This window comes from Leptosomus discolor, chromosome 1 (genome assembly GCF_034619465.1).
Source record: "Leptosomus discolor isolate bLepDis1 chromosome 1, bLepDis1.hap2, whole genome shotgun sequence".
Lineage (NCBI taxonomy): Eukaryota > Metazoa > Chordata > Aves > Leptosomiformes > Leptosomidae > Leptosomus > Leptosomus discolor.
In genome coordinates this window covers 160,679,717-160,692,823 of record NC_141391.1, presented here as the reverse complement: position 1 = coordinate 160,692,823, position 13,107 = coordinate 160,679,717, and the positions used below count along the sequence as shown (strand labels likewise).

Here is a 13,107-nt window from a genome sequence, read left to right as displayed (position 1 = left end):
GCCAGGCTGGGTGCACCCTGCACCCCACCACCCCATCCCAAAGGGACCTCTTGGTTTCCCCTCTTGGAGGAGGAGGCAGCACTGTGTGCAGCACCAGAGCCCAGCATCCTCAAGGCTCTGGTACCCTCTGCTGGCCCTTAACATTATTTCTGCTAATGAAGCCTCTCCTGGGGTGTGTTTTTCAGCCAGAAGGTCACTCGCAGACACCAGCACCCACAGCAGCTTTGCTTGCCTGCAATACCCAGCGCTGCTTCGTCTTCATAGTCCCCCACCGGCACTTTCACACATTCAAGCTGCCAGGGCAGGAACCTACCTACACTTCACATCTTCAGGACACTTAAGGTAACCCATACTACTTCGCTAGAAATGAAAAAAAACCTGCAGAGTTTGACACGTGCAATGTCATGCAGCAAACACAGAAGGGTGAGTGGCTGCACAAGTGCACCCCGGGGCAGAAAGCCCAGGAGAGGCTCCTGGCAAGCGGGACATCCCTCCCTCATGGCTGCCAGCACACAAACAAGGTGGTAAAGGTATAGCGAGGAGAGCACACAGCTCTTGGACATTGCTCTGCATCCCCATCCTCATTTGGCACTGCTCTACCCCACTGGGGCAAGTCGGGAGCTCTGCCCACGCCTCCAGCAAGGCTCTCACACAGCCCTTCACACTGAAGGGTAAAGTGTTTACCTGCTGTAGCATTTGGAAACAGGGATAAGCAAAGAGCAGCTCTGAAGCAGGGAACAGCAGGTCATTTCCCTCGCTGCCGCTGACAGACAGGAAAGACAACAGCAGCCTGCACACAGTGACCGGGTAAAGTGCTTCCTGCACCACTGAGCCCCCACAGATCAGCCTGTGCCAACAAGATTTATACCTTAATAGACAGATCAAACCCTGACCTAGAAATGAGTTTCTGCCTTCAGGGCTGCATCCTGCGTCAAGGTGAGTCCCCAGGGCAGTCGCTGGGCAGTGGGTAACCCACAGGGAGCAGGTTTTCCAACCAAAATCCTGCACTACCTCTGAAGGGGGAAGGCGATGCATCCCTTCTGTCCCTCTGGGCAGCCATAGAACCTGGACTACCAATATCAGTTTTTATTTTAATACAAACTAAAAGCTTCTGGGTTCAAAAAAAACCATCAGTGTGACAGAGCACCCAAGTGGAACCCTGACCACCCCAGACTCTGGTTCAAGAGGGAGGCCCTGGGCTGATTGGTTCCCCAAGGAAAAGCTTCTTCCAGGAGCAGACTCTGACCCCACAGGGCGCTCTGCCTGCATGTGGGCCCACATCAGGCAGCAGCGGTTCCCTCCCTGTGTGTGGGGCGAGGAGGTCACTTGATGCGGTACAGGACTTTGCGTTGCATGCGGTGCTGGATCTCCCCCCGCCGCATCATCAGCTGCAGTACCTTGTAGATGGCGTGTTCTGGGTATTTCTGGAAAAGAGAGCAGGGGAAAATGAGCCGGCAGGGAAAAGCTCACCAGAGCCCAGCGGGAACCTGCCACCACCACTAAAGCCTGGCTGTGCCTCTCTGGAGGGAGGGAGCCTGGTGGCACCAGGTGTTGATGCTCCTTTCCTTCCACTATTTCAGGTCTGAATGCAACCAGTCTCACAAATCAGATGGCTCTGGTTCGAAGGATAAGACCCCAACCTACCCAAACAGCCCCAAACCTCAGTGCTTTTGCAGAAAAACAAGTTCTTGCCTCACTCCCCTCAAACTCTGCAATCATGTTACACACCCCTCCCTACAAACAACTTCAAAAGCAGACATGACCAAAAGGGGTTCTCCAGCCTCCTCTTGGGGAACGGGTTGCACCCCCCCAAGCAGCAGCCTGAGGTCCCCTGGTTTCACAGCCCAACCCTCCACAGGTCCCTAGCCCACCTGCCGCATGAAGTCCTGGACAATGCTGTGCTCCGACACCTGAGAGCCGATAGCGAAGCGGCGCTTGAGCTGCTTCTCGATGCGGGACAACATCTCTTGGTCCTCCTGTGTCGTGAAGCCTTCTGCCCCTGGAGGGAGAGGCTGTGTGAACGCTCTGTGCCACCCAGATGTCACTCTCAAAGCCAGAGTGCCCATCTCCTGTGTCTCCCACCACGCCAGCGTGTCTCAGAGACTTTAAGGAACCCATGAGCAAATTCACCATCCAAGGTTGTGGAGTTCCAAAGACAAAGCTGAACGTGGACCTGACTGCTGGGGCTTCCTTCAAACCCTTTGTGCCACCCTGCCTCCCAAGGAAACGTTGCTTCCACCTCCATAGGGAAAGATGTTAAGAGGACAAACAGGTTGGGGAACGACCTCCAACACTGGACTCTGCCCTTGGGATCACAAGGGGCCAGACCAGCCCTCCCTCGCCCAGCAGCTGTAGACATCCTCCATGCCATTTATTGTTGCCCTCCCTGTGAGCCACAGCCCCATGGCCATGACCGCTCCTTGCTGCCACAGGCGTTGCTCTGCCCTGGCTCAGAACGCAAGTCCAGGAGAGATGCTTGGTAGCACCACTTGCCAGCCTGGTCCTGGGAGGGGAGCTCATCTCTCCTTGCCCTGAGCACCCAGACCCAGAATGTCCCTCCTGCCACCAAGCACAGAGCATCTCCCCCTCACCTGACAGGCTGCCTGACATGGCCGCATCAAGTGTGGACACCTGAAAGAGCCGCAAGGCCTCCTCAACGTCCGCCTCGGTGGCGAAGGGCTGAAGCTTCATCTTCCCCAGGGACTCAGCAATGCGCACGATGGCCTCCAGCTGCCTGCAGCCAAAGGAGATGTTCCCTGCTTTCTGCTGCGGCTCTGAGGGGTCTTCTCCTTCCCCCCTGATCCCCTCACCTATCCTACTCGAGCCACTCCTGCCCCCCTCTGTGGCACCTCTAGCATTGCCCTGTTCAGAGGGCTCCCCCAAACCCCAGCACCCTACTAACCCCCTTCCTGGGCTACCCCAGCGATGCAACCCAAATCCCAAGGGTTTCGGTGGGGTGAGAAGGGCGGGATTGCTCACCGGACGGTGATGGGGATGCTGGAGCGCCGGTCACTCTCCTGCTCGTGCTGGCGAGTGCCGCTCCGCATCAGGATGTAGCGGTTCTTCAGCTTCTCCGCTGCCGCTGCCGACAGCCGAGGACCACACTTCCTGCAAGGGGGGACAGGAGCTGGAGGTGGCACCGCCGGGGAGGGTCCCCTGGGCACCCCTCACCTCCTTGGGCCATGCTGCGGCAACCATTGCGAGCTGCTCTCGCTTCCCTTTTTTGAAGGCAGGAGTTCAAAAAGGTCACCCAGATACAGCGCTTGCAAATATCAGCTGTGCGGTTCGCTTCTCACCCCTGCCTCTCACCCTGCAGCTCCGTGCTGGCAAAAAGCCATGCCTCTAACTCACGTCCGACAGAAGGAGATGAGCTTCTTCAGCTTGTTCAGCTCAATCTCACCCTCCACGGCCTGGGTCTGTGTCAAGGCGCTCACGTGTAAGGACATCACGTGCTTGGCCAGTGTCTAGGAGAGCAGAGGGCAGTCAGGCAGCTGGAAACCCCAATGCCTCCCTCTCCCAAAAAACAGGGCACCACAAGTCCCGGCTGCACCCACATGCCCCAACCCACCATGTCTCGCTCCTCATTGTGCTCATCCTTGACGATGAAGATCATGTCAAATCGGGACAAGATGGTGGGCATAAAATCAATGTTCTCTTCGCCCTTGGTCTCGTCCCAGCGCCCGAAGACGGAGTTGGCGGCTGCTAGCACTGAGCAGCGGGAGTTGAGTGTGGTTGTGATTCCTGCCTGTGGGGGGAAGGAGAAATGGATGTGGTGAAGACCACATCCACGTCACAGAAGGGCTAGAAGGCTATTAAGTCATAGTGAAAGGCCCAAGGCAGTTTGCAAGGACTGGTCCTCAATCGCCTTCATTGAAATAAAACCCCTTAAGTAGCACCCAACTGCTCTGTAATGCTTCTACATTGGACATGGGTCAGCACAGAAGCTACATGGGGCTGGACCCACATATGCTTCTGGAGGAGGACTGGCTTCAGCTGAGACTTGAGCACCAACTAACTTCATTTAAAACCTCAGGTCAAGGGTAAGGACACACAAGACCCCACTCGAAGTTTGCAATCTGAGCCAGAAAACGGGCAGCCAGGGTTGAGTCCCCCTGGCAGCCCCAGAGGTGAACTGCGGGTTTGCAGATAGCAGGACAAGAGCAACCAGCATGGAAAAGCACTGGTGGGTGCTCTGTTACCAGGGACTGAACAGCTAAGGGGTGAGCCAGAGCGACCAGGAGAGAGCAGAGGTGCTACAAAAATAGGTTGAGCAGTGGAAATGAAAAGAAACTCTGATTTGAGAGAAGACCTGGCTCCAGGATGTCAGGCAGTTCCTGTAGAGCTTCTGAGGGGGTGGAGAGCAGTGGGAAGGGAGTGTCAGGCTGTGACACAGGGACATCAGCAGAACTACTAAATCTAGAAGAGCAGAGGACAGGAAGAGCAGAGGGAGCTTGTTTCAGTCCTGCTGAAGTTCAGGCTGCCTGAGAGAAGACAACCCAAAGCCTACCATCAGGGCTGACCCATCTCAGATCAGAGAAACCAGTAACCATCAAAACCACTGCCTGGACAAGCTTCTTTAAAATCGGCAATTCTGGGAAAAGATGCATTACCACTAGTTGCTGGGTTCTCAGGGAAAACCAGTGGCAAGTCAGGCTCCCGCCCTGGTGTGATGCATGCCCACAGCTCACCTTAGCAATGGAAATGGTCTGCTGCTCCATGGCTTCATGAATGGCCACGCGGTCGTCCTCCCGCATCTTCTCATCCAAGGGGGGAGAAATGAGGTAAGGAGGAAAAAAAAAAAAAGTCATCATCGGTCACCTCTGCTGGACCTCAGCTACACACCCACTGACGCTGACCACAGAGGTAAACCTCTGCGAGGACCTCTGTCCAAGAGCACAGGACATAACTGGAATTTCCCTGCAGCCCCATCCCCAGCCTTCCCTGAAAGAAACCGAGGCAGCCTCAGAAGAGTCGCCCTTTCTCCTGCAGCTCTGGGCTCTCCCGGGACAAGCTGGCAGCCCAGGGGCTCTCTTCCCTGCTCCTGCGCAGGCAGCCCCATGGATACCTTGTCGAACTCATCGATGCACACCACTCCCCCGTCTGCCAGCACCATGGCTCCTCCCTCCATGAAGAAACTCCTGGACGAAGGGTCACGGATCACCGAGGCGGTCAAGCCAGCAGCGCTGCTGCCTTTCCCCGAGGTGTACACCTAGCGACATGCAGGACAAGGAAGGGGACAGCATATCAGCCACTGTAGGACCCAGGAGCCCACTGCTCCAGTTGGAGGACAAAGCACCCCCAGCACTGCAAAATCCAGAGCTGCTGGAAGAAACACAAGGACCTCCAGGAAAACCCCTCAGCCCATGCCAAAAGCAGACCTGCTGGGTACAGAGCAAGACTATTGCCTCGTCCCAGGCCTTGGACTAAGCAGCTGTAACACACCGGAGGGCTTGCAGACATAGAAATACTTGTATTGAGTACAGACAGGGAGTGATTCATTGTTTGGTGGGCTGCTGCATTAGCTTTGTTTTCCTCCTGAGGGAACAATGCAGTCAGAGGCTGAGTTTAATAGAGACTACAAGAAAACATAGCTGAAAATATAATTTCATGCCTGGGCTCAGCTTGGAGGTCTGCGCCCGAGACACAGTCAACTTCATTTGTCCTGACCAGCCAGCCTCTCTGCGGGGATCAAGTCTCAACAATAAACAACTGCACCAGTCACGTCTTTGGGTGTCTGCAAATAGCCCAGCTCATATCATGATGAAAGGCATTACCTGCTTCCCCTTCCCTCCCTCATTGCCCCGTCCTGCACCCCATCTCTTCCAGGCTAGCACCAGAAATGGCAGTTCGCACCTCTGCCAGCCAGTCTAGCTGTGCATGCACGGACAGGTATCTGCTGTGACCGTGGTCTGTTCGTCGGTGGTATGCAAGGAGCAGAAGGAAGAAACAAGCTGCACTACAAGCAGGCTCCTCAAAACACCTACCCCAATGGGCGAACACTTTTCAACGAACTTCAGCAGCTGGGATTTGGCCGTGCCGGGATCACCCAGCATCAGTAAGTTGATGTCTCCTCTGCGTGTCAGCCCATCCGGGAGTCTGGAATTACGGGGTGGGAAAAGAGGGAGGAGAGATGGTGAGCCTTTATTTTAATAACCAAGCATTACTGACATGTGGCAGGCAGCTGGCAGCACTGCCAGAAGATTGTACAAGGGCTTTGTGCCATGAATGACAACCCTGCCACCACTCTCTCTCTCCACCAGGCTTTTCCCTCACCTCTTGCGAGAGCCTCCAAATAAGAGGCAGGCAATGGCCTTCTTGATGTCGGTGCTGCCGTAGATGGAGGGCGCGATGCTCTTGGCGATGGTCTCGTAGATGTTGGGCATGGCAGCAAGGCGACGAAGCTCTTCCTCTTCTTGAGGGGTCACCGAGCCAGCAAAGCTGTGTCCTGTACAGGGATGAGGAGAATGATGCAAGAGCAAAAACCCAGATGTTTTAAAGTAAATGACACTAATCCTCCCACACCCATGAGCACCAAAATCCCTTCTTGAAGGTCATGCCAAGTGCCACCAAGTGGGAAGCGTGGAGAGGGCAGGAGCTGCTATCCCAGCAAGGCAGGCTGTGTCCTTAGAGGCTGGTAGGAAAAAGCAAGGATCTCGGGCAAGGCAGCTCTGGAGGAACCAGAGGGAGAATTATAGTCAGGACCGCGGTTTAAATACATAGCTCAATTTTAACCACTGACGTCAGCCCGGATCCTCAGGGATGGCTTAGCAGATTCCCACTAAGATCAATAAGATAAAAGCACTTATATACCCTTGAGGACTCAGGCTGAAGCCTCCTCACTTAATATCACCGAGAAAAACTAATACAGGACATGACAACAGAGCATCCAGGGCAAGTTAGACCCCTGGACTGGCTTGAACCTTCTGCTATATAAGTAGCAGAGAAGGACTCAGGCTGTGATTTCGTACAGTCCTTGCTGAGGGACACCTTACTCAGGAAGGGGGATCTCCCAACACCAGGCTACCAACACAGACCAGACAGGCACCAAAAGCAGCCGTCACCTGAGCCCTCCAAGTCCACCTGGATGCCCACCACGCGGATGTAAGCGCTTCGGATGCCCACGCCCACATTGTCACGGCTTCTGTTCTTGCTCTGGGCAGACTTCTTGATGGAGTAGATACCCATGATGGTGACTCTGTTCCCTGGGACAACTTTATCACACAGGTACCTAAGAGGAGGAAGGGGAAAGAAGCGGATGGCAGCAGGGGAAAGGATGGCACCAGCCACACTCACTAGTCCTGCGGGGTAAGTATGGGGAGACCACGCTGGTACCTGTCACAATACAGCTGCAAGTGCCGGGGCATCTCTCCATGCGGCACAGCGTCTGGGGACTCCTGCAGCTTCAGGACCTGGAAGTCCACACACTTGCACTTATCTGGCATGATGAAATAGGGGTCCAGTGGGCACTTCGGGCGACCGGCTTGTTCTCTGTGCAGAGAGAACAATCAGGGAAGGCTGCTGGCACTCAGGAGCCGTCCCTGTAGAGGGGACAGCAGTGACAGAGCCCAGAGCAGCCACCCCTTCGAGCGGTGCCCACCAGGTAATAAGGGCAGTCACACAGGGCCGAACCAAAGGCTCAACAAACCTTCTGTCTTGCCTTCAACAGCTGCCAAAAGCAGGCATGAGAACAAGCCAAAGACAGGGTGATACTTGCCTGAATACTCTCCCTGCCTGCCCCCTCTACCCTGCTAGCTAAGAGCAGGCAGGAAGGTAATTCATTAATTACACAGAAGGTAACAGCATAGACTCAGTGACAAGGTAGGGCATTTTTCTTTACAACCTCACGCACGAAGCAAATGTTAAGTGGTTTCTGGTGAGAAAGCAATTAGCAATATGACAAGGCTGCCGTCAACCTCCCAGTCTCTCGAGACGCATCTGCCTTGCTAGGCTACAAGCTCTCTGAGACAAGGAGCACCTCCACGTCCTGCTGCCGTCTCAGTACATCACTACTGACGCCCGACTCCACGCAGGCAGGGACAGGGCTTTCAGGGAGGGTAACAGGAAAGTGCAGATGCACTCGTGCAGCCAAGGATCAGCAGCCAGGCACTGTACAGGCCACACACAACAACGATCCCTACCCCAAAGACCTTTCAAGCTGCATTAGAGAGAAGATGCGGAAAATAAATACTGGCAGGCACGAGCTCAAAGACACAAGCCACCCCAGGATCAGTTGGCACGAGAGATGTAGCACAGCAGAAGTCTAATGCTCACCGTACGCTTCAAGAGCTGTAAGGCGTGATTGGAAAGTTAGTAGCAAAGCATCCCTACAGAAGGTAACACAAAACAGCCCCCCGGGGAGGGGGAAATAAGTTTGTTCGAAAAAGATAACTTAATGGGAAGTTAGGACAGCAGCTTAACGCAGCATTATGGGACAGCTGGAGCCAGGAATGAACCTTTAGGTACCTAAAGCGCCCTATAGGTATAACTAACTCCCCAGACATGGCTGCTCAACGCTGCGTGCAGCACTGGTCGTGCAGCGTCACGACCAGCGTGACCACAGACAGACTGAGCTAAAACCTGCCGGCCATGGGTGCATGCGAGCACAAGGGCAACACGAAGGCAGAAGACAGAAAGCAGTGCAGATGCTTCTGTCTTGTGCAAGAGGGAGCTGACTCTATGGAGCGCACACGGGATGGTGGGGGAGCAGGAGGAGGAGACGCAGCCTTTTTTTCCCCACCAGCCTGCAGCATGCATCCCCCATGTCAGTCCTTACGTGTTGCATTTCCTGGGGAGAGCATAACCCTCCAGGCCTGGGCGCACCGCAATGTTGTTGATGGTGTTGCGGCAGCTGCGGCACTGAATGGCTATTCTGGTGGCTTTGGCTCTCACAGGGGTTGCCGCAATTACGATCCCAGGGATCTTCACAAGGTGGGACATCTGGTCAGACTGAAAGGGAAGAGGTAAAGGGCAGGTGAGAAAGCCATTGTTGGAGGATGGATGGGAAACTAAAGAAGTTAAAGAAACACAGAAGGTAACAGCATAGACTCAGTGACAAGGTAGTTCTTTCTCAGCTACAGTTCCCACATTTATAGGACTTAGATACCAGAACAAAAGAGCCTGCACAGGCAGTCTTTTGCTCTACAGTAGTAGAGGAATGCTGCATGACTTCAGCCATGCTCGTTTCAAAGCAAGAGAGAAAAGGACAAAACACTCTATGCAGAAACAACATCACTAACGGCAATAATGTCCCCGCACCATGAAACAGCAATAAGTCCTTTGCAGTCAGACTTAAGTTGCAGAGTATCCCTGCTTGTAAATGAGCGTACAACCCATGTCCTGAACTACGGGATCAAGTACTGGAAGCTTCCTTGCAATCACACCCACCCACAAGCAAGCCCTGCCACTCACTGCTCAGCGTGGCAGCAGATTCACCTCACCTTCAGGCTGCGGATGCTGGCTGCGTTGGCGTCCGATCTCAGCATCACCTGGATGTCTTGGAGAGTTTCCTCCCCGGAAGGACGAGGACGGGTGACCTCATCTGCGACTTCTTTTGCTGCTTCTTCCAACTACAAAGGGAACAACTAGGCTATTATGGGTAGATTACAGTATATCGTCAGGGCTGCTCTCAGGCTGTGACAATGTCAGTGTGCCAGGTTGCCTGCCTCCTCCATCCTTACCAGCTGCAGGTGTTCCGCTGGTTGCTTGTACAAATAGTCAGCGAGATCTTCATCAAAGCTGGCCAAGTCTTCCATCTCCACCTCCACCCAGTACTGACTGAGGTTATAGTGTCGTTTGAGCTCATCCCTGGAAGAGTAAGCGATAAATGTTGGCAGGGCAGAAAGCAGCAGTCCCCCACAGCGACCTTATGACAAGCAGGGAGCAGAGAAGGCAGGTTCTGCAGGGAGTCCTTGGTTTGGAAAGCAAATGGGGAAAATCAGGAGAGTGCCAAGAAAAGCGTAGGGGACCTGGGCAAATCTTTCTCCCAAAACCACCGTGAAATGCGAAAGACCAGAGACACCAGTGCTTACAGTGACAATGTAAAGTATTGCACTAATTGTTTACTAGAGTTATGTGGCTGGATAGGCAATTAGAAAACTTCTACACAGGACAATACCTATTATACCTAAAATATTATTTTTAAAAAAGAAGTAATAGCGTAGCAGGCAATGTTCTCCTAAAAAAGCCAGGGTGCATGAAATTCAGTGATGAAATATTGTCCCAGCCCTTGCATGATACATCTCCACATGACATTCTCTCACAGTTGTGTCCCCAAGCTGCAAGGGCAAAGCGATGGCCAAGGGACCTTCTCAGCCTCTGAAGGCACACGTGGACGGTGCTGTGCCGATCTTAAGGAATACAGACAAAACTCCAGACCAACAAGCACTAGAACTTGAAGACAGCCCTTCGCTTTCAGAACTACGTGCCAGCTTGGCAGTGTGGATCCCTCTATTGCTACCTCTGCCGCCGGCTGGCTGCCTAAAAATTTGGGAAAACACCAGACCTCAGTTCTCTTACAAGGTCAAAGGGGAACAGCAACATTTCCTACACTGACAAAGAGCTCTTCACGGGAAGAGAAACGCTGAGACGTGCTGGCGTAGATCTGGGGCGCGCACAGCAGGAGGGAGGTTGACGGCAGGTTGGACGTGCAAGGAGGAGCGGGTAAGGCACAGGAGGGGAAAGGGGGCGCAGCAGCACCTGTATTTGAAGGTGAAGCCCGTCCGGTCCGTGCCCACCCGGTACTGCCGCAGAAACTCCTTGAATCGCTTCTGCAGCTGCGATTTCCGAACCTGCCCCTCGTCCACCGACGCATCGCCCCCAAAACTGTCGCTGTAGTAAATGCCGGGGTCATCGAAGCCGGACATGGCGACTGCTGCTCCGCTGCGGGGGCGAGAGCGCACGGTCGGCCCCGACCACCTCCTCCCCTCGCCCCCCTCCCCCAACCCAAATGCCCCACGGGATCTTGCCCCCCCCCCCACCCCGCGCTGCGCTGCCCCCCAGGCGCTGCCCCCGTGTCCCTCCCCCACCCCCCAAGTGCCCCACGGGTGTCCCCCTGCGGCCCCCCGCCCCCCATCCCGCTCCGCTCCGCACCTCGCTGCCCGCGGGAAGCCGCCGCCAAACTTTTTCGCGGCAAAAGCGGCGCGCGGCGGAAACCAAACGGCGGCACGGGGCGCGCCGCCGCCGCGCACTCCGATTGGCCCGCCCGCAGCGCGCCGCCGCGGATTGGACCCCGGCCGCCCTCCCGCCCCGCCCCAAGAGGAAGCGCGCGGCCCCGCTTCTGCCGCCGATTGGCGAAGGCGCTCCGCCCCCTGCCGGCCGGGCGCAGTTTGGCGCGAAATCTGGGAGAGAAGGGCGGGGGGGGGAAACGAAATGGCGGTCGGGCGTGACCATTGTGGCGGTGCGCGGGGGGCGGGAGAGGGGCAGGTGAAACCATTGCGGGCGGCGGGGGCGTTGGCTGCCCTCAGGCGGCGGGGGAGCGGCCCAGCGGCGGCCGGAGAAGCGTGGCTGCCGGAGACCGGGGCGGGGGCGGAGGCGTTAGTTACCGAGAATAAAATACTTACTGGTGTAGGGCAGCTGGAGCCTGTTGCTTCAGGGCTCGGTGGGGTGGCAGGGCCGGAGCTCGGTGTTCCTGTGGGTGGGAGGGGCCTGGGCCCCAGCCTGGGCCTGGGTCTGGAACTGGGCCTGGTCTGGCTGGCTGGCTGTGGTGTAGCAGGCCCATGGCCACGGAGGGCAGGGGAGAGGAGAAACCTGCTGGACATGGTAGGGAAAATGGCAGGCAGGTGGTGTGGCCAGGGCCCCACAGGGATGGCAGTGGCTGTGCTGGCAGCCTGATGGCCTGCGAACAGGCTGCTGCCTCAGGATATGTGTTCTCTGGGATGATTTTCTCTTGCCAAGTATTGAATTTTGGGGGAAGGTTGACAGGTTGTTGACTAAACAGTTTGGCCCTTCAGAAATGTGGTAGTGCACATCCTAAATAAAAACAAAGCTGGGAAGCATAGTGTGTTGCAAGGGAGGTTTAACTGCAGCATGTGGAAAATAAAGATCCTAGATGGGCTCATGCAAAACTTTAGTCATCATCCTCTGAAGACTTCTTCAGGCTCAGTCTGGAGTCCTTCAGTGTGCAATAACACAATGGCTGTGAGGTACTTAAAGCACCGTACCCCTGTTGCCATGGGGGAGCGGGGGCAATGGGATGTTAGTCTGAATCCAGATTTCCTAGTTTTGAGGTCACTGTTGTCTCTTTGGGCAGCAGAGAGGGGCTGAGTGTGGTAGAGTGCATTTCTGAGCTCATGGGCGTTTGTGTGCATGTTTGGGAAGTTTATTTATTCAGCACGGTCGAATGAGCATAATGATTTAGTTGGAGTGGGTTAGAGAGACTGAATAGTTAGAACTTAATCTAAATTTGAATGAATGAATAAGTTCTGTATTTGAATATCTATCAGGCCTCATATCCCTGCTTTTCAAACATCTGACTATCTTTTTTAAGAATTAACTCCTTTTTTTCTGCCAGGGGTTGGCAAATGGGTCCAAACAGAGAAGTATTAAAGGGGATTTCAGAAGGGATATGGGGTAGATAAGAGCCTGAGAATAATGACAGTCCCTCTTTCCCACTGCTTATTCTCAGCAGGACCTGCCATCTGATTCTTGCTCTTGAAGCAGGTTCAGTGCTGGTCGTTAAAACAGATCAGTAGGAAGGCAAGTCTTTGGGATTAAGGTCACAGCCAGAACAGGCGGCATCATGGAGACAGGTTGATCACAGAGGCTTTCTGGTAGAAAGAGAGGAAAGGACTCTGAGGCAATAGATAATGCCCTTGTACCTGCTGTGCCATACCTGGACTGCAGCCTCTCCTGCAGTGACTCCTGTGTTAGAAGACCCTCCGAAGCAGGTAGGGCCTGTGGCCATAACAGTGGCTGGTCACAAAGCCAGACCTCCAAGTCTGCCTCAACAAAAGGGGAGGAAGGAAAGCTGTGTGCATGGGCTGCTCCAGCAGTGCTGTGTGTTTGGGGTGTCTTTAGCAATGCCACGTGTGTGCCGAGTCCCGGGAGTAAGTTGGGTTGGTTTTTGGCCTAGGTGAGGGTGTGCAGTTCCGTGCTTGATGTCTCACATTT

General features: G+C 54.7%; 1 protein-coding gene across 1 annotated transcript; it reads right to left on the bottom strand.

Moving 5' to 3' along the window:
* Positions 1-1,227: 1,227 nt before the first annotated feature.
* Positions 1,228-10,862, bottom strand: MCM5 (minichromosome maintenance complex component 5). Its single transcript, XM_009959397.2, has 16 exons — positions 10,696-10,862; positions 9,678-9,804; positions 9,438-9,566; positions 8,774-8,946; positions 7,333-7,488; positions 7,062-7,228; positions 6,274-6,445; positions 5,985-6,096; positions 5,066-5,209; positions 4,689-4,754; positions 3,569-3,745; positions 3,352-3,464; positions 2,980-3,108; positions 2,592-2,734; positions 1,872-1,999; positions 1,228-1,424 (listed from the first exon to the last, which is right to left on the bottom strand). Exons 1-16 carry the CDS (start codon positions 10,860-10,862, stop codon positions 1,323-1,325), a joined length of 2,205 nt encoding a protein of 734 aa, XP_009957699.1. The 3' UTR covers positions 1,228-1,322.
* Between the last annotated feature and the right edge of the window lie 2,245 nt (positions 10,863-13,107).

What these genes read in the sequence shown, in the direction of transcription:
- MCM5 (XM_009959397.2), bottom strand. Translation starts at nt 10,862, where the DNA reads ATGTCCGGCTTCGATGACCCCGGCATTTACTACAGCGACAGTTTTGGG. An exon ending in AAAAGTGTTCGCCCATTGGG is followed by an intron (nt 5,210 to 5,984) that starts GTAGGTGTTTTG and finishes GCATGTCGCTAG; the next exon opens with GTGTACACCTCGGGGAAAGG. An exon ending in ACAATGAGGAGCGAGACATG is followed by an intron (nt 3,465 to 3,568) that starts GTGGGTTGGGGC and finishes CTGCTCTCCTAG; the next exon opens with ACACTGGCCAAGCACGTGAT.